The sequence below is a fragment of the Mus musculus genome, chromosome 4, assembly GCF_000001635.26.
Source record: "Mus musculus strain C57BL/6J chromosome 4, GRCm38.p6 C57BL/6J".
Taxonomy (NCBI): Eukaryota; Metazoa; Chordata; class Mammalia; order Rodentia; family Muridae; genus Mus; species Mus musculus.
The window spans coordinates 112,848,646-112,870,019 of record NC_000070.6 but is presented as its reverse complement, the minus strand read 5'-3'; the positions used below and the strand labels follow the sequence as shown (position 1 = coordinate 112,870,019).

At 33.5% G+C, this 21,374-nt stretch overlaps 1 protein-coding gene across 1 annotated transcript in view; it reads left to right on the top strand.

Annotated features, from left to right (window-relative positions):
• Skint6 (selection and upkeep of intraepithelial T cells 6) overlaps nucleotides 1-21,374 on the top strand; it is a 482,358-nt gene that overhangs the window by 416,954 nt on the left and 44,030 nt on the right. The window contains exons 35-40 of the mRNA NM_001103199.1: nucleotides 423-485; nucleotides 4,298-4,360; nucleotides 7,904-7,966; nucleotides 11,785-11,847; nucleotides 15,547-15,609; nucleotides 19,259-19,321. Of these exons, the coding sequence (NP_001096669.1) occupies nucleotides 423-485; nucleotides 4,298-4,360; nucleotides 7,904-7,966; nucleotides 11,785-11,847; nucleotides 15,547-15,609; nucleotides 19,259-19,321 (378 nt within the window). The remainder of the gene's footprint in view (nucleotides 1-422; nucleotides 486-4,297; nucleotides 4,361-7,903; nucleotides 7,967-11,784; nucleotides 11,848-15,546; nucleotides 15,610-19,258; nucleotides 19,322-21,374) is intronic.

The following is a 21,374-nucleotide window of genomic DNA, read 5'->3' as shown; positions in this document are numbered from 1 at the left end:
ATCATATTCCTAGGTATAAATAATAAAGAAATCCTCTTCTTCAGAGTATTTTTACAGGGGTGTTCATTTGATGAGGGCACGGTTACTATTGGAATAATGGGTTACTATTGGAATAATGAGGTACCATTGGAATAAGGGTTACTATTGGAATAAGAGTGGCACACCTTGTCTTTTCCTGCCATCAGAAAAGGAAATGCAGACCTAGCCAGAGACTAGACAACGAAAAGTACAGGCCATTTGCCTCTTGTCAGCCAGAAAATAATGAGCAGGCAGAAATACCTAAATGAAGTTATTCAAATCTAAAGCATTCTACTGATGGCAGTGCTGCCATAGACTTGGTAAAAGATAAATATCTTATTCTATCCTACCAAAACTTGGTGATATAAAAATAACTAATTGAATTTATTTGTCTTTTTCCCTAGAAACAAAAGATTTGTTGTTGAATAGAATTTTCTCGATCCTTCAAAATTCCTGTGTGGATCAAGGTATTATCATTGAAGATAGCATTAGAAAAATTAAACCTTTGATGTCTGAAAAACAAGAGATATAGTTAAATGGTATTAGTGAAACTGCCCAGCTGCTACTATATCCAGTAGAAACAACTGTAGTATTTGGAAGTATACGAATGTGTGTTAATTTTCAGTTGTTAAAGATCAGAGGCTAAAATTAAAATTGCAAGTAAGTGGTATTGAAATATGAGACATTGTGGAAATGGGAGCTTATGGAACTATGTTTCACAGAAATCTTTTTAAATTAACTAATTAATTAATATTTTTATGCTCTGCATTTTATTACCCCACCCCATCCACCCTCTGACTGTCCCATATCCCATTTTCCTCCCCACCTACCTATCTCTATGTGGATGTTCCCACCCCACACACCAATCGACCTCTAAATTCCCTGGTGCCTCCAGTCTCTTGATGGTTTGTTTCATCATTTCTGAATGAGCACAAATATGGCAGTCCTCTACTATATCTGTTTTGGGGGCCTCATATCAGCTTGTTTATGCTGCCTGATTTTTGCCCCCCCCACACACACACACACAGAACAGAGTGGGTTCCCATGACTACTCACAGCCTGAAGCCTGCCCAGCAGATGTGTGGGGAGTACCCACTCAGACTTCCTGAGGTCCACCTTGCCCAATTGCCAAAACCTTAGGAGAGACACAGGACCCCATTTTTAACCCACAGTTGGGTCTTCCAGGATGCAGTATGTTAGGTCCCTTTTTCTGAGTGCTCCATAGCCTCAGTAATACAGTTAGGCATCCCCTTGAGCTGGATCCCACTTTGGGCTTGTCTCTGAAACTTATTTTCCTCAGGTTTCTCTCCTTTTCCATTCTTTTAATTCTCTCAGACAGAAACAATAATGGGTCAGAGTTTTGACTGTGGGATGAACCCAGTCTATCTCAGTTGTTGCCCTGTCTTCCTGCTGGTGGTGGGCTCTATATATTCGATCTCCCTACTGTCAGGCCTTTCATATAAGGTCCCTCCCTTTGAATCCGGAGAGTCTTTCACCTCCCAGGTCTATGGTGCATTCTCAGGGGCCCTTCCAACCCTCTATCTTATGAGGTTACCTGTTTTCATCCTTTCTGCTGGCCCTCAGGTCTTCAGTCATTTTCCCTCACCCAAGACCAGCTCAAGTTCCCCTGACCCTACACTCTTTTCTTCACCCCTGTACACTTTCCCCCCAAGGTCCCACCAAATCTAAGAAATCAGAATGGCTATTTTAAAAGGCTTATACTCAGAACATAGGAAGTGGTAAGTTACCATGCATTAACAAAAAATTGTATGAGGAGGTAAATGTGTGAGAGTAGAAGGTAAAATGTGAAAGTTGGGGGCTCATGTGAATGGCTTGATGCTAAATTTCTGCAAAAAATTATTTTATTTTTACAACAAAAAGGCACACAGTTAATATTATTGTGATTCCAGAGATAGCATTTGATGAAATTTAAGGTGATACTGTGGATCCTACAGGGGAAGATGTTGATATGTCAGATTAAATGTAACCCCAGGCTTTGCCAATTCTCCAGTAACAAGATAAAACAGGAGCAGAGTTTTCAAATTAAAAGAGGAGCCATGCCAGAATGTTAAGTGCTCTATTTTGATAATGGTCATATCACCAGGCTATGTGGATAGATCAATAACTCTTGAAAAAATAAACATGACAGGAGGCTGACCATCAGGAACAAGTACAGCATAATTCAAAATATATAGAGCAGTCTGCCAAACAGTGAACATACCATGCATTTGTTGTTTAAAAAAGAAAAAGAAAAACTGAAAAATGTGAGATTAGAATAATTCAATGAATATGAGAATTTCAGCCATGGAATTCCTCTACAAAATTTATTAAATAATACTTGATTGAAAATGATGGAAACAACTGCTTTTTTTTTACTACATTTTGTACTGAGAAAGACAAAAAAAACTTTGCTCTATTATACATAATTATGACATAAACATATATCAAATGAAATGGCTTCTATGGAGAATGCTAAATAGTGAAATTCTATGTCAATATTTGAGCAAGAAAAGACACTGTACAATAACTACCAAACATAATTTATAGATATATCCTCCAATCAATTAGTTTTATTACATTGATGGTATTTTGTTGGCATCTTCTTTCTGAGATTCTTCAGAGAAAATCTTTAAGGAATCGCAAACTCCAGTATGCTGGATGTGTAACTTTGATATAACTCAATCTAATATGAACATGGAGAAGACTGCATTTGATGTCTGTGAACGGAGGAGTAGAAGAGTGTATATGATCATATGGTTTGGATGGGTCGTGGTGTTTAATTCAGATATAAATCTTAGAATTTAAATTTTTAGAGCATCAGGTGAATGCAACAGGAAGTTATTATTTTAAATGATAGACTTCCAAACTACAGATATCATGATTTTCTACTTTGTAGAGTAGAGGGTTTGCATAATCAGGTTAAAACATTGTGAATAAGTTGTTTATGGAACCACAAATATGAAGTTAATATGACTCTGGCTCTGAACTTCACTAGTTTTGCCATGCACCATATAGTGAAGTGACCTTTGGGAGGTCGAAAAGGCTTTGATGTATTTGAAGGATTAGGTCTTTAGGTTTCTACTAACATTTTGCTGTAAGATATTCATATTTTCTTACATGGTTGTTTAGGTTGAGTTCTTTAAAAGATCATGCAATAGAGATGTGATATATAGTGGACAAAGTAGACAAAATTGTTTGTTAGTTTCACCAAAAGATGAATATGACAACTGGTATTATAGGGCAATTTCACCAAAATATCACATGCTATTTACCAGCCAGTAATATTGACACATGAAGCAGACTGAATGGAATGAAGATACTGAGAGATCAGTTGTTAGGTCAAGTGTAATACTCGGCTATACAAATTCAAACACAATTCAACCATGCTGAAATGGAAAGAATAATTTTGCTTTGTACCTTTAAGTTTTGCGAAAAAGATTTGGGAGTAAGCATAATTCCCACCATATTTACAAAGATTATACAAGCTCTGTAGAAAATTTCACTGATTATAACCTAATATTGGTTCAGTGGTACACCTAATGACATGAGAACCAGATGCAAGGCAGGTTAGGATGGGGCATTTGTGTTTGAAAATATGAATATCTTATGGCAAAAGGTTATTAGAAATCTAAAAAACTAAAAATCACTTATGAATAAGTGTAGAGGGATAAAAGTGATATTGATTGTGATATGTAACATGCTAATTTGCTAGTGATTCCTATACCTAAATATCAGCAATGTGTAAATGCCTGCTGATACAGGTAGAGTAAGCAGGATCATAAAAAAAAAGATATTGTCAAAAAACTGCTCAAGGCCTCTGGTCTTAAATTATCTGGTACTTTTATGGTGGGGAATTTAGTCATTAGGAACACAATTGTGAACAAGTGAATTCTAAGGGCAATGATTGTGGTATGTTTAAATCAGAAAAAAAGCTTCTTATTCTAAGTGTTTTTGAGGGTGTATTCTTTTGATGAGGGAAGGGTTACTATTGGAACTCTGAGTATAGATCCAAGGGAGGGACACAAAGACACTTCCTGCCATTTGAAGATGAAATGAGGACCTAGCTGTAGGCAACACAGCAAAAAGTACTGACCACTTTCCTCTTGTCCACCAGAAAAAATAAGCAGGCAGAAATGTTTCAATGAGGTTTACATATCTAATGCATGCTACTGCTGGCAGTGTTGCTCTAGACTTGGGAAAAGTTAAACATCTTACATTTTACTACCAAAACTCTATAGTATAATAATCACTAATTGAATTTATTGTCCTTTGCCCTTAGGGGTAAAATATTTCCTGTTGAATATAATTCATCCGATTCTTCAAAAAACCAGCGTGCATCAAGGTATCATCATTGAAGATATCAAACAGAAATTAAACCTTTGGTCTCTGAATAATGAGATGAGGTTTAATGGCATTAGTGAATGTGTCCAGCTGCTAATATGTCCCTGCTCTCAGGAAAATCTAATCCAGGAGAACAACAGGAATGTTTGGAAGTACAATAAAGTGTGTTAATTTTCATTTGTTAAATCTCCAATGACAAAATTCAAATTTCAAGTAGTTCGAATTTTATTAGGAAACAAGGTGAAAATCAGATGTTATGAAAGTTTGATTTCACAGAATTATTAGAACTCAGAGTGACGCCCTTTAAAGGCTAATAATCACTTAATAATAAGTCCTAAGTTATCACAGAATTTTTAAAAAAGTTATGGAAATTAAATATGTGACAGTAGAATAAAAAGGTGAAATTGGGGAATGTATTGATGTCTTGAATATAAATTTATGCATAAAGCATCTTTAACAACTGGGGTGCATGGTTAATATTATTGAGATTCAAGGAATAGACACTGAGGAATTTTGGGTATATTGTGTATGCAATAGTGGAAAACCTTGATATATTGCATGAAAATCAACCCTAGACTTTTCCAATCATTCAGTCACATGATATAACAGGAGCAGTGTTTCCATGTTAAAGGAGGAACTAAGATGGAAATGCCAAGAGCTCAATTCTGAAAAATGTTTACCTCACAAGCCTGTACGGTTAGATCAATAACAGTTGACTAAAGAAATATGATAGCAGCTTAATCATCTGGAACAAGTAGAGTAAGAGGGTAAATATATAGAGGAATCTGCCAAAGCATGGGCATCACCTGCATGTTTTTTAAGAAAATCTCAAAATGAAACCTATTTTAGAGGTGAATATAGAACAATTCAATGAATATGAGCATTTGAGCAATGGAATTCCTTTAAAAACATTATTGCCTAATGTTTGATAGAAAATGATTAAAACAACTGCTTTTGTACTACCGTTTGTACTGAGAAAGACAAGGATATTTTGCTCTATTGTACCTACTTACTCCAAAAACAGATATCCGGTAAAGGTCTTCTAAGGGGTATGTTAAATAATCCAACTCTATGTCAATATTGTGCAAGAAAAGGTTTTGTGCAATATCTGCCAGATATAATGTATAGAAATATTATCCGATTAATTAGTATTATTAAATGGATGATAATTGGTTTGAAGCTTTTGATAAAGATTCCTCAGGGGGAAAAAAAAATTAAGCCAGGCAGTGGTGTAGCACACCTTTAATCTCAGAATTTGGGAGGCAGAGTCAGGCATACTACTGAGTTGGAGGCCAGCCTGGTCTACAGAGTGAGTTCCACGAAAGACTGGACAACACAGAGAAGCACTGTATTGAAAAACCAAAAGAAAAATATAAAAATAAATAGAGAAGGAAAAGTAAAAGTCTTTTAGGAATCACAAATATACACAGTAGTATCAATATGAAAATTTTATATAACTCAGTATAAAGAAACCATGCAGAATACTATATTTGATGTCTGTGAACAGAAGAGTAGAATTGTGCATGAGCATATTATATGGTTGAATGGTGGTGTTCAACTCAGAAATAAATACGTTGAGAGTAGAATAATTCAATGAATATGAACATTTAAGCCATGGAATTCCTCTACCAACTTTATCACCTGGTTCTTGATAAAAATTATTAAACAACTGCTTTTATACTACCTTTTATAATGAGAAAGACAAAGAAAATTCTACTCTATTGTGCATACTTACCACATAAACAGATAGTAGAGAAAAGATCTTCTATGGAGAATGCTAAATAGTCAAACTCTATGTCAATATTTGAGCAAGAAAAGACATTGTGCAGTAACTACCAAACATAATTTATAGATAAGCATCCATTGGATTATGTTTATTATATGGATGGCATTTTGTTTGAAGCTTCTTACTGAGATTCTTCAGAGAAAATCGTTAAGGAATCATATACACCATTATGCTGGATGTGAAAGTTTGATATAACTCAATTTAATATGACCATGTGGAAGACTTTATTTGATGTCTGTAAACATGGGAGTACAAAGGTGTACATGAACATATGGTTTGATAGGTTGTGATGTTTAATTCAAATATCAATCATAGAATATCAATTTTTAGAGCATAAGGTGAACGCAAAAGTAAGTTATTATTTTAACTTATTAGACTGCCAAACTACAGATATCATGATTTTCCACTTTGTGGAGCAGAGTGTTTGCATAATCAGGTTAAAATGTTGTGAATAAGTTGTTTATGGAAACACAAATATAAAGATAATTATATTCTGGCTCTGAACTTCATTAATTTTGAGATGCACCATGTAATGAGGTGACCTTTTGGAGGTCGAAAGTCTTTGATATGTATGATTGAATTACATTGTTACTTAGGTGGAGTTCTTAAAATGTTCAAGCATTCAAGATGCGATATATGCAGGACAAAAGATACAAAATGGATTGCTAGGTTCAACCCAAGATGAATGTGACAACTGGCATGATAGGGACAATTTTACTAAAATATCTCATGTTATGTACCAGCTGGTAATAGTGATACATGATGTAGACCCAATAGAATTCAGATACTGAGAGTGCAGTTGTTAGGACAAGTGCTATACTCTGCTATCCAAATTCAAACTCAATTGAACCATTCTGAAAAGGAAAGAAAAAAATTGCTCAGTACCTTTAAGGTCTTGAGAAAAAGCTTAGGGAGCAAAAATAATTCCAACATTATTTATGAAGATTATACAAGATCTGTAGAAAACTTCGGTGATTATGACCTTATATTGGTTTTTGTGGTAAAACAAATGATATGGGACCTAGATGTAACACAGGTTAGGATAAGGGCATTGGTATTTGAAAATGTGAATATATTATGGCAAAAAGTTAGGAGAAATCTAAAGGCCTAAGAAACGCCTATGGACAAGTGGAGAGGGATAAAATTGATATTGGTTCAGATATGTAACATGCTAATTTGCTAGAACACCATATACCTAAATACCAGAAATGTGTAAATGCCTGCTGATACAGTTTCAGTAAACAGTTACATAAGGAAAGATACTATGAACAAGCTCTCTAGGCCTCTTGTCTTAAAATATTTGATTCTTTAATTGTGGGAAATTTAGTCATTAGGAACACAATTGGGAACAAGTAAATTCTAAGGGCAATGATTGTCATGAGTATAAATCAGAAAAAAAAAAAAAAAGAATTCCTTATTCCAAGTGTTTTTGATGGTGTGTTCTTTTGTTGGTGGAAGGGTTAAAATTGGGACAGTGAGTATACATTCAAGAGAGGGACAGGAGGACACCTCCTGCAAAAAAATGAACTGGGGACCTGGGTATAGGGAACACAGCAAAAATTATTGACCATTTTCCTCTTGTCCACCAGAAAAGAAAAAAAAATAGGCAGAAATGTTTCAATGAATTTGACAAATCTAATGCATGCTACTGCTGACAGTGCTGCTCTATACTTGGGAAAAGTTAAACATATTACTCTTTACTACCAAAAGTCTATGATACAAAAATCACTAATTGAATTTATTGTCCTTTGTATTTAGAGACAAAAAGTATGCTGTTGGACAGAATTGAGTTGATTCTTCAAAGTTCCAGTATGCAACAAGGTACCATTATTGAAAATATCAAAACAAAAATTAAACCTTTGGTCTCTGAACAACTAGAGATAAGGTTTAATGGCACTTGTGAAAGTACCCAGCTGCTAATATTTCCCTGCTCTCAAGAAAAACTAATTCAGGAGAAACAACAAGAATGTTTGGAAGTACAAGAAAATGTGTCAAATTTCATTTATTAAAGTTATAAAGCCAAAATTAAAATTACAAGTAAATGGTAGTATATTATGACACATGGGGAAAAATAGGATGTTATATAACTATGATTTCACAGAATAATTAGAACTCAGAGTGGCCCCTTTAAAAGGTTTATAATCACTTAATAATAAGATTTAACTTATCACTGATATTTTTTAAAAGTTATGGAAGTTAAATATGTGACAGTAGAAAGGTAAAATTGGGGAATACGTTGATGTCTTGCCCATAAATGTATGCAGAAAGTATCTCTTACAACTGGAGTGCATGGTTAATATTACTGTGACTCAAGAGATAGACACTGATGAATTTTTGGGTATATTGTGTATGCAATAGTAGAAAACGATGATATATGGCCTGAAAATTAACCCTAGACTTTTCCAATTGTTCAATCACAAGACATAACAGGAGCAGTATTTCCAGGATAAAAGCAGTGCTAAAATGGAAATACCAAGAGCTCAACTCTGAAAATGGTTACCTCACAAGCCTGTATGGTTAGGTCGATAGCAGTTGACTAAAGAAATATAGCAGCTTAACCATCTGGTACAAGTAGAGTAAGAGGGTAAATATATAGAAGAATCTGCCAAAGTATGGACATCACATGCATTTGTTTGTTTGTTTGCTTTTTTAAAGAAAAACTCAAAACGTTAACATATTTTAGAAGTGAATATTGAACAATTCAATGAATATGAGCATTTCAGCAGGGGAATTCCTCTACAAACTTTATTGCCTAATACTTAATAGAAAATGATTAAAACAACTTTTTTGTACTACCTTTTGTTCTGAGAAAGACAAGGAAAAGTTTGCTCTATTGTACTTACTTACTCCAAAAACAGATATCAGGTAAAGATCCTCTATGTGGTATGTTAATAGTCCAACTCTATATGAAAACTTGCACAAGGAAAGGCTCTGCAAAATAACCATTGGAATTAATTCATAGAAAAGTATCCCCTCAATTAGTATTATTAAATGGATGATAACTGGTTGGAAGCTTTTAGTAAAGCTTCTTCAGGAAAAAAAAATAATTAAGCTGGGCAGTGATGGTACATGCTATTAATCCCAGCACTTGGGAGGCAGAGCAAGCAGAGTATTTAGATGGAGGTCAGTCTGGTGTACAGAGTGAGTTCCATGACAGCCAGGACTACACAGAGAATACCTGTCTTGAAAAACCAAAATGAATGAATGAATGAATGAATGAATGAATGAATGAACAAACAAATAAACAAACAAACAAACAAACAAATAAATGAAAAGAGAAGGTCTTTATAAGAACTCAAAAATAAACCCAGTATTCTCAATATGAAAATTTGATATAATTGAATATAAAGAGGCCATGCAGAATATTATATTTGATATCTGTGAACAGAGGAGTGGAAATTTGTGCATGAGCATAATGTATGATTGCATGGTGGTGTTCAACTAAGATATAAATAAGGTGAAAAGAATAATTCAATGAATATGAGCATTTCAACCATGGAAATCCTCTACCAACTTTATTATCTACTACTTGATAAAAATTATTATTTTTTTGCTACCCTATGTACTGAGAAAGACAAAGGAAATTCTACTCTATTGTACACAATTACCCTATAAACAGATAGTAGAGGAAAAATGTTCTATGGAGAATGCTACATAGTCAAACTTTATGTCAATATTTGATCAAGAAAAGACATTATGCAATAACTACCAAACATAATTTATAGATAAATGCCCCTTTCTGTTAGGTTTATTATATAGATAGTATTTTGTTGACATCTTCTTACTGAAATTCTTCAGAGAAAATCTTTAAGGAATCACAAACTCCAGTATGCTAGATGTGTAACTTTGATAAAACTCAATCTAATATGAACATGCAGAAGACTGTATTTGATGTCTGTTAACAGAGGAGTAGAAAAGTGTATATGAACATATGGTTTGGATAGGTATTGGTGTTTAATTCAGATATAAACCATAGAATTTAATTTTTTAGAGCATCCGGTGAATTCAACAGGAAGTTATTATTTTCACTGATAGACTTCCAAACCACAGATATCATTATTTTCTACTTTGTGGAGTAGAGGGTTTGCATAATCAGGTTAAACGTTGTGAATAAAATGTTTCTGGAACCACAAATATAAAGTTAATTCGACTATGGCTCTCAAATTCACTGGTTTTGCAATGCATCATGTAATGAAGTGACCTATGAGAGGTGGAAAAGACATTGATGTATTTGAATGACAAGGCCTTTAGGTATCTACTAACTCTTTTTCTGTATGAAATTCATATTTTTTTACATCGTTGTTTAGGTTGAGTTCCTTAAAAGATAATGCAATTAAGATGTGATATATAGTGGAAAATTAGACAAAATTGTTTGCTAGTTTCACCCAAAGATGAGTGTGACAACTGGCAATTATAGTGGCAATTACACTAAAATATCACATGCTATGTACCAGCTGATAATATTAATACATGAAGCAGACCAAATGGAATGAATATACTGAAAGGGCAGTTGTTAGGTAATACTCTGATATCCAAATTGAAACTCAATTCAACCCTGCTGAAATTGAAAGAATAATTTGGCTTTGTATCTTTAAGTTCTTGGGGAAAAGCTTTGGAAATAAGCATATTACCCAATATATTTACAAAATTTATACAACCTCTGTAGAAAATTTCACTGATTATAACTTTATAATGGTTTCAGTTGTACACCTAATGACATGAGAACCAGATGCAAGGCAGATTAGGATGAGGGCATTCGTGTTTGAAAATATGAACATGTTATGGCAAAATAGTAGAAATCTAAAAAACTAGGAACCACTTATGAACAAATGTAGAGGGATAAAACAGATATTGGTTGTGATATGTAACATGCTAATTTATAAGTCTTCTTATACCTAAATATCAGCAATGCATAATGCCTGCTGATACAGGAAAAGTAAGCAGAATCATAAACAAAGGTATTGTCAACAAACTGCTCTAAACCTCTGGCATTAAATTATCTGGTACTTTTATGGTGAGAAATTTAGCCATGGGGAACACAATTGTGAACAAATGAATTCTAAGGGCAATGATTGTGGTAGGTTTAAATCAGAAAAAAAGCTTCTTCTTTTTTTTTTTTAAAGATTTATTTATTTATTATATGTAAGTACACTGTAGCTGTCTTCAGACACACCAGAAGAGGGTGTCAGATCTCATTACGGATGGTTGTGAGCCAACATGTGGTTGCTGGGACTTGAACACTGGACCTTTGGAAGAGCAGTCGGGTACTCTTACCCACTGAGCCATCACACCAGCACCAATACTAAAATTTTTGAGGGTGTATTCTTTTGATGAGGGAAGGGTTACTATTTGAACAGTGAGTAGAGATGCACGAGAGGGACAACAGGACATTTCCTGCCATCAGAAAATGAAATGGGGACCTAGCTGCAGGCAACACAACAAAACTACTGACCATTTTCCCCTTGTGAGCCAGAAAAGAATAAGCAGGCAGAAATGTTTCAATTAAGTTTACAAATCTAATAGGTGCTACTGCTGGCAGTGTGGCTCTAGACTTGGGAAAATTTAAACATCTTACTCTTTACTACCAAAACTCTATAATATAAAAATCCCTGATTGAATTTATTGTCCTTTGCCCTTAGAGACAAAAAATCACCTGTTGGATCAAATTGAGCAGATTCTTCAAGATACAACAGTGCATCAAGGTATCATTATTAAAGATATCAAACAGAAATTAAAACTTTTGGTCTCTGAACAACTAGAGATAAGGTTTAATGGTGTTAGTGAAAGTTCCCAGCTGTAATATTTCCTTGTTCTCAGGAAAAACTAATCCAGGAGAACAACAGAAATATTTGGAAGTAAAATGAATTGGGTTAATTTTCATTTTTTAAAGCACCAATGACAAAATTAAAATTACAAGTAGTTGGAATTGTATTAGGACATATGGTGAAAATAAGATGTTATGTAATTAAGATTTCACAGAATTATTAGAACTAGGAGTGGCCCTTTAAAAAGTTTATAATCACTTAATAAGAAGTCCTAAGTTATCACTGACTTTTAAAAAGTGTATGGAATTTAAACATGTGAGAGTAAAACATAAAAGGTGAAATTGTGGTATACGTTGATGTCTTGCCCATAAATTTATGTGGAAAGTATCTTTTACAAGTGGGTGTGCATGGTTAACATTATTGTGATTCAAGAGATAGCCATTGATGAAATCTAGGGGGTTATTCTGTATGCTTTAGGGGAAAAAGTTGATATATCACATGAAAAGTAACCGTAGACTTTGCTAATTGTTCAATCACAAGACATAACAGGAGCAGTGTTTCCATGTTAAAGAAGGAGCTAAGATGGAAATGCCAAGAGATCATCTCTGAAAATGGTTACCTCACAAGCCGATATGGTTAGGTCAATAGCAGTTGACTAAAGAAATATGATAACAGCTTAACCATCTGGTAGAAGTACAATAAGACGGTAAATATATAGAGGATACTGCCAAAGCATGGACTTCACCTGCATTTTTTTGTTTTATTTTTTTAAAGAAAAACTCAAAATGTTAACATATTTTAGAGGTGAATATAGAAAAATTAAATGAATATGAGCATTTTAGCAATTGAATTCATCTACAAATTTTATTGCCTAGCCCTAAATAGTACAGCATTTGTACTACCCTTTGTACTGAGAAAGACAAGGATATTTTGCTCCATTGTACCTACTTACTCCAAAAACAGATATCAGATTAAGATCTTCTAAGGGGTATGTTAAATAATCCAACTCTATGTCAATATTGTGCAAGAAAAGGCTTTGTGCAATATCTGCCAGATATAATGTATAGAAATATTATCCAATCAATTAGTATTATTAAATGGATGATAATTGGTTTGAAGCTTTTGATAAAGTTTCCTCAGGAAAAAAAAAAAAAAAAAGGTTAAGCCAGGCGGTGGTGAAGCACACCTTTAATCTCAGAACTTGGGAGGCAGAGTCAGGCAGACTACTGAGTTGGAGGCCATCCTGGTCTACAGAGTGAGTTCCATGAGAGCCTGGACAACACAGAGAAGCACTGTATTGAAAAACCAAAAGAAAAATATAAAAATAAATAGAGAAGGAAAAGTAAAAGTCTTTTAGGAATCACAAATATACCCAGTAGTATCAATATGAAAATTTTATATAACTCAGTATAAAGAAACCATGCAGAATACTATATTTGATGTCTGTGACCAGAAGAGTAGAATTGTGCATGAGCATATTATATGGTTGCGTGGTGGTGTTCAACTCAGAAATAAATACGTTGAGAATAGAATAATTCAATGAATATGAACATTTAAGCCATGGAATTCCTCTACCAACTTTATCACCTAGTTCTTGATAAAAATTATTAAACAACTGCTTTTATACTACCTTTTATAATGAGAAAGACAAAGAAAATTCTACTCTATTGTGCATACTTACCACATAAACAGATAGTAGAGAAAAGATCTTCTATGGAGAATGCTAAATAGTCAAACTCTATGTCAATATTTGAGCAAGAAAAGACATTGTGCAGTAACTACCAAACATAATTTATAGATAAACATCCATTGGATTATGTTTATTATATAGATGGCATTTTGTTTGAAGCTTCTTACTGAGATTCTTCAGAGAAAATCGTTAAGGAATCATATACACCATTTTGCTGGATGTGAAAGTTTGATATAACTCAATTTAATATGACCATGTGGAAGACTTTATTTGATGTCTGTAAACATGGGAGTACAAAGGTGTACATGAACATATGGTTTGATAGGTTGTGATGTTTAATTCAAATATCAATCATAGAATATCAATTTTTAGAGTATAAGGTGAACGCAAAAGTAAGTTATTATTTTAACTTATTAGACTGCCAAACTACAGATATCATGATTTTCCACTTTGTGGAGCAGAGTGTTTGCATAATCAGGTTAAAATGTTGTGAATAAGTTGTTTATGGAAACACAAATATAAAGATAATTATATTCCGGCTCTGAACTTCATTAATTTTGAGATGCACCATGTAATGAGGTGACCTTTTGGAGGTCGAAAGTCTTTGATATATATGAATGAATTACATTGTTGTTTACGTGGAGATCTTAAAAAGTTCATGCATTCAAGATGGGATATATAGAGGACAAAATATACAAAATGGATTGCCAGGTTCAAGCAAAGCTGAATGTGACAACTAGCATGATTGGGACAATTTTACTAAAATATCACATGTTATGTACCAGCTGGTAATAGTGATACATGATGTAGACCCAATAGAATTCAGGCACTGAGAGTGCAGTCGTTATGGCAAGTGCTATAATTTGCTATACAAATTCAAACTGTTCGCCCAATAGAATTCAGATACTGAGACAGCAGTTGTTATGACAAGTGCTATACTTTGCTATACAAATTCAAACTGTAGGCCCAATAGAATTCAGATACTGAGTCAGCAGTTGTTATGAGAAGTGCTATACTTTGCTATACAAATTCAAACTCAATTCAACCACGCAGAAAAGGAAATAAAAATTTTGCTCAGCATCTTTAAGGTCTTTGGGAAAAGCTTAGAGAGCAAAGATAATCCCCGCCTTCTTTACGAAGATTATTTAAGATCTGTAGAAAACGTCGCTGATTATGGCCTTATATTGGTTTCTGTGGTAAAACAAATGATATAGGAACTAGATGCAAGGCAGGTTAGGATAAGGGCAGTGGTGTTTGAAAATGTGAATATATTATGGCAAAAAGTTAGGAGAAATCTAAAGGCCTAGGAAACACCTATGGACAAGTGGAGAGGGATAAAAGTGATATTGGTTCAGATGTATAACATGCTAATTTGCTAAGACACTATATACCTAAATACGAGAAATGTGTAAAAGCCTGCTGATACAATTACAGTAAAAAGGAACATAAACAAATTTTCTGTGAACAAGCTTCTCTAGGCCTCTGGTCTTAAAATATTTGATACTTTAATTTTGGGAAATTTAGTCATTAGGAACACAATTGGGAGCAAGTAAATTCTAAGGGCAATGATTGTCATAAGTATAAATCAGAAAAAAAAGCTCCTTATTCCAAGTAGTTTTGAGAGTATATTCTTTTGTTGATGGAAGGTTTAAAATTGGGACAGTGAGTATAGATCCAAGAGAGGTACAGCAGGACATTTCCTGCCATCAAAAAATGAACTGGGGACCTGTATGTAGGCAACACAGCAAAAAGTAATGACCATTTTCCTCTTGTCAGCCAGAAAAGAATAAGTAGGCAAAAATGATTCAATGAAGTTTATAAATCTAAGCCATGATACTGCTGGCAGTGCTGCTATAAACTTGGGAAAAGTTAAACATCTTACTTGTTACTACCAAAACACTATGATATAAAAATCACTAATTGAATTTATTGTCCTTTGCATTTAGAGACAAAAGATTTGCTGTTGAACAGAATTGAGTTGATTCTTCAAAATTCCAGTGTGCAACAAGGTACCGTTATTGTAGATATCAAAATAGAAAATAAACCTTTGGTCTCTGAACAGCTAGAGATAAGGTTTAATGGCACTAGTGAAAGTATCCAGCTGCTAATATTTCCCTACTCTCAGGAAAAACTATTCAAGGAGAAACAACAAGAATGTTTGGAAGAACAAGAAAGTGTGTTAATTTTCATTTATTAAAGCTCCAATTCCAAAATTAAATGTGCAAGTAATATGTAGTGTATTGGGACACTTGGTGAAAATAGAATGTTATGTAACTATGATTTCACAAAATTACTAGAACTTAGAGTGGCCCCTTTAAAAAGTTTAGAATCACTTAATAATAACTTTTAAGTTATCACAAATTTTTTTAAAAAAAGTTATGGAAGTTAATTGTGGCAGTAGAATATAATAGGTGAAATTGGGGAATATGTTGATGTCTTCCACATAAATGTATGTGGAAAGTATCTCTTACAACTGGGGTGCATGGTTAATATTACTGTGACTCAAGAGATAGACACTGATGAATTCTGGGGATATTTTGTATGCAATAGTAGAAAACGTTGATATATCACATGAAAAGCAACCCTAGACTTTTCCAATTGTTCAATCACAAGATATAACAGGAACAGTGTTTCCATGTTAAAGGAGGAGCTAGATGGAAATGCAAAGAGCTCAATTCTGAAAATGGTTACCTCACAAGCCTGTACAATTAGATCAATAGCAGTTGACTAAAGAAATATGAAAGCAGCTTATTAATCTGGTACAAGTAAAATAATAGGGTAAATATATAGAGGAATCTGCCAAACCATAGACATCACTTGCGTTTGTTTGTTTGTTTCTTTGTTTTAAAGTAAAACTCAAAACATTAACATATTTTATAGGTGAATATTGAACAATTCAATCAATATGAGCATTTCAGCAATGGGATTCCTCTACAAACTTTATTGCCTAATTCTTCATAGAAAATGATTAAAACAACTTATTTTGTACTACCCATTTTACTGAGTAAGACAAGGAAATTTTTGCTCTATTGTACCTACTTACTCCAAAAACAGATATTAGGTAAACATCTTCTAAGGGGTATGTTAAATAGTCTAAATACTATGTCAAAATTTGTGCGAGGAAAGGCTCTGCACAATAACCATTGGATATAATTCATAGAAAAATTATCCAGTCAATTAGTATTATTAAATGGATGATAACTGGTTTGAAGCTTTTGATAAATCTTTCTCAGAAAAAAGTCATTAAGATGGGCAGGGGTGCTACATGCCTTTAATCCCAGCACTTGGTGAGGAGAGCAAGCTGATTATTTAGTTGGAGACCAGCCTGGTCTACAAAGTGAGTTCCAGGACATCCAGGACAACACAGAAAATTCCTGTATTGAAAAACATAAGTAAATAAATAAATAAATAAATAAATAAATAAATGAATGAATGAATGAATGAATAAATAAATAAATAAATAAGAAAAAGGTCTTTAAGAAATCAAAAATAAACCCAGTATTCTTGTATGAAATTTTGATATAATTGAATATTAAGAGGCCATGCAGAAGATTATATTTGATGTGTATGAATAGAGGAGTGGAAAATTGTGCATGAGCATACTGTATGGTTGCATGGTGGTGTTCAACACACCTATAAATAAGGTGAAAATAGAATAATTCGATGAATATGGGCATTTCAGCCATGGAAATCCTCTACCAACTTTATTTTCTAATACTTGATAAAAATTATTTTTTTTACTACCCTATGTACTGAGAATGACAAAGAAAATTCTACTCTATTGTACTTAATTACCATATAAACAGATAGTAGAGGAAAGGTTTTCTATGGAGAATGCTAAATAGACAAACTCTATGTTAATATTTGAGCCAGAAAAGTCATTGTGCAATAACTACCAAACATAATTTATAGATAAATTCCCCAGTCAATTAGGTTTATTGTATTGTAGGTCAATTATGGATTGTATTTTGTTGGCATCTTCTTATTGAGATTCCTCAGAGAAAATCTTTAAGGAATCACAAACTCCAGTATGCTGGATGTGAAACTTTGATATAACTCAATCTAATATGAATATGCAGAAGACTGTATCTGATGTATGTGAACAGAGGTGTAGAAAAGTGAATGTGAGCATAAGGTTTGGATGGGTTGTAGTGCTTAATTCAGATATAAATCATAGAATTTAAAATTTTAAAGCATCAGGTGAATTCAACGGGAAGTTGTTATTTTATCTGATAGACTTTCAAACTACATATATCATGATTTTCTACTTTGTGGAGTAGAGGGTTTGCATAATCAGGTTAAAATGTTGTGAATAAGTTCTTTATGGACCCACAAATATAAAGTTAATTCAACTTTGGTTCTGAACTTTACTAGTTTTACAATGCATCATGTAATGAAGTGACCCTTGAGAGGTCAAAAAGCCATTGATGTATTTGAATGACATGGCCTTTAGGTTTCTACTAACATTTTCTGTATGAAATTCATATTTTAACATGGTTGTTTAGGTTGAGTTCCTTAAAAGATCATGCAAAAAAGATGTGATATATAGTGGACAAATTAGACAAAATTATTTGGTAGTTCCTCCCAAAGATCCTTGTGACAAATGGTATTATAGGGGCAATTTCACTAAAATATCACGTGCTATGCACCAGCTGATAATATTAATACATGAAGCAGACCAAATCGAATGAATATACTGAGAAAGCAGTTGTTAGTTCAAGTGTAATAATCTGCTATACAAATTCAAACTCAATTTAACCATGCTGAAATGGAAAGAATAATTTTCCTTTGTATCTTTAAGTTCTTACAAAAAAGCTTTGGGAGTAAGTATAATTCTCATCATATTTACAAAGATTATACAACCTCTGTAGAAAACTTCACTGATTATAACTTTATATTGGTTTCAGTTGTACACCTAATGACATGAGAACCAGATGCAAGGCAGGTTAGGATGAGGGCATTGGTGTTTGAAAATGTGAATATCTTAGGGGGAAAAAGTTAGCAAAAATCCTAGGAACCACTTATGAACAAAAATAGAGGGGGGGATAAAACTGATATTGGTTCTGATTTGTAACACGATAATCTGCTAGGTCTTCCTATACCTAAATATCAGCAATGTGTAAATGCCTCCTGATACAGCTAGAGTAAACAGGATCATAAACAAAGATTTTTGTCAACAAACTGTTCTAGGCCTCTGGTCTTAAATTATCTGGTACTTTTATGGTGGGAAATTTAGTCATTAGGAACACAATAGTGAACAAGTGAATTCTAAGAGCAATGATTGTGGTATGTTTAAATCAGAAAAAAAAGCTTCTTATTCCAAGTATTTTTGAGGGTGTATTCTTTTCATGAGGGAAGGGTTACTATTGGAACAGTGAGTATAGATCCAAGAGAGGGACAACAGGACATTTCCTGCCATCAGAAAAGGAAATGGGGATCTAGCTCTAGGCAACACAGCAAAAACTACTCATCATTTTCCCCTTGTTTTCCAGAAAAGAATAAGCAGGCAGAAATGTTTCATTGAAGTTTACAAATCTAATGCATGCTACTGCTGGCAGTGCTGCTCTAGACTTGGGAAAAGTTAAACACCTTACTCTTTACTACCAAAACTCTATGACATAAGAATCACTAATTGAATCTATTGTACTTTGCATTTAGAGACTAAAGAATTGCTGATGGACAAAATTGATTCGATTCTTCGATATACCTGGGTGCATCAAGGTATCATCATTAAAGATATCAATCAGAAATTAAATCTTAGTCTCTGAACAACTAGAGATGAGGTTTAATGGCATTAGTGAAAGTGCCCATCTGCTAATATCACCTTGCTCTCAAGAAAAACTAATCCAGGAGGACAACAGGAATGTTTGGACGAACAAGAAAGTGTGTTAATTTTCATTTACTAAAGCTCCAATGACAAAATTAAAAATTCAAGTAGTTGCAATTGTATTAGGTCACATGGTGAAAATAGGATGTTATGAAACTATGATTTCACAGAATTATTAGAACTCAGAGTAACCCCTATAAAAGGTTTATAATCACTTAATAATAAGTGCAAAGTAATCACAGATTTTTTTTAAAGTATGGAAGTTATATATGTGAGTATAGAATACAAAAGGAGAAATTGGGGAATATGTTGATGGCTTGAACATAAATTTATGTGGAAAGTATGTTTTTACAGCTGATGGGTGGTGAATGGTTAATATTATTGTGATTCAAAGATAGCCATTGATCAAATTTAGGGGATTATTGTATATGCTCTAGGGGAAAAGTTGATATGTCTCACGAAAAGCAACCCTAGACTTTGCTAATGGTTTAATCAGAAGACATCACCGAAACAGTGTTCCCATGTTAAAGGAGGAGCTAAGATGGAAATGCCAAGAGCTCAACTCTGAAAATGTTACCTCACAAGGCTGTATGGTTATGTTAATAGCAGTTGACTAAAGAAATATGATAGCAGCTTAACAATCTGATACAAGTACAATAAGAGGGTAAATATATAGAGGAATCTGCCAAACCATGGACATCACCTGCATTTGTTTTTTTTTTTTGTTTGTTTGTTTTGTTTTGTTTTGTTTTTTATGAAAACTAAAAATATTAACAGATTTTAGAGGTGAATACAGAACAATTCAATGAATATGAACATTTCAACAATGGAATTCTACAAACTTTATTGTCTAATACTTGATAGAAAATGCTTAAAACAACTGCTATTATAATACCCTTTGAACTGAGAAAGCCAAGAAAAATTTTCCTCTGTTGTACATACTTACTCCAAAAACAGATATCTGATGAAGATCTTCTAAAGGGTATGTTAAATAGTCCAACTCTATGTCAGTATTTGTGCATGTAAAGGCTTTGTGCAATACCTACCAGAAATAATGTATAGAAAAATTATCCAATCAATTAGTATTATTAAATGGATGATAATTGGTTTGAAGCTTTTGATAAAGATTCCTCAGAAAAAAATCTTTAAGCCAGGTGGTGGTTTAGTACATCTTTAATCCCAGCACTTGGGAGTCACAGGCAGGCAGACTACTGAGTTGGAGGCCAGCTTAGTCTACAGAGTGAGTGAGTTCCACAAGAGGAGGACAACACAGAGGAACCCTGTTTTGAAAAACTAAAAGAAAAAATAAAAATAAATATAAAAGGAAAAGAAAAAGTCTTTAAGGAATCACTAATATACCCAGTACTATCAATATGAAAATTTTATATAATTCAATATAAAGGCACCATGCAGAGTATTATATTTGATGTCTGTGAACAGAAGAGTAGAATTGTGCATGAGCATATTATATGGTTGAGTGGTGGTTTTCAACTAAGCTATAAATAAGTTGAGATTAGAATAATTCAGTGAATATGAGCATTTCAGCCATGTTAATCCTCTACCAACTTTACAACCTAGTTCTTGATAAAAATTATTAAACAACTGCTTTTTTACTACCCTTTGTACTGAGAAAGACAATGAAAATTCTACTCTATTGTACATATTTACCCGTAAACAGATAGTAGAGGAAAGATCTTCTATGGAGAATGCTAAATAGTCAAACTCTATGTCAATATTTGAGCAAGAAAAGACATTGTGCAGTAACTACCAAACATAATTTATAGGAAAGCATACATTCAATTAGGATTATTATATGGATGGTATTTTGTTGGCAGCTTCCTACTGAGATTCTTCAGAAAATCTTTTAAGTAATCTCATTCACCATTATGCTGGATGTGAAAGTTTGATATAACTCAACTCAATTTAATATGACTATGTGTAAGACTT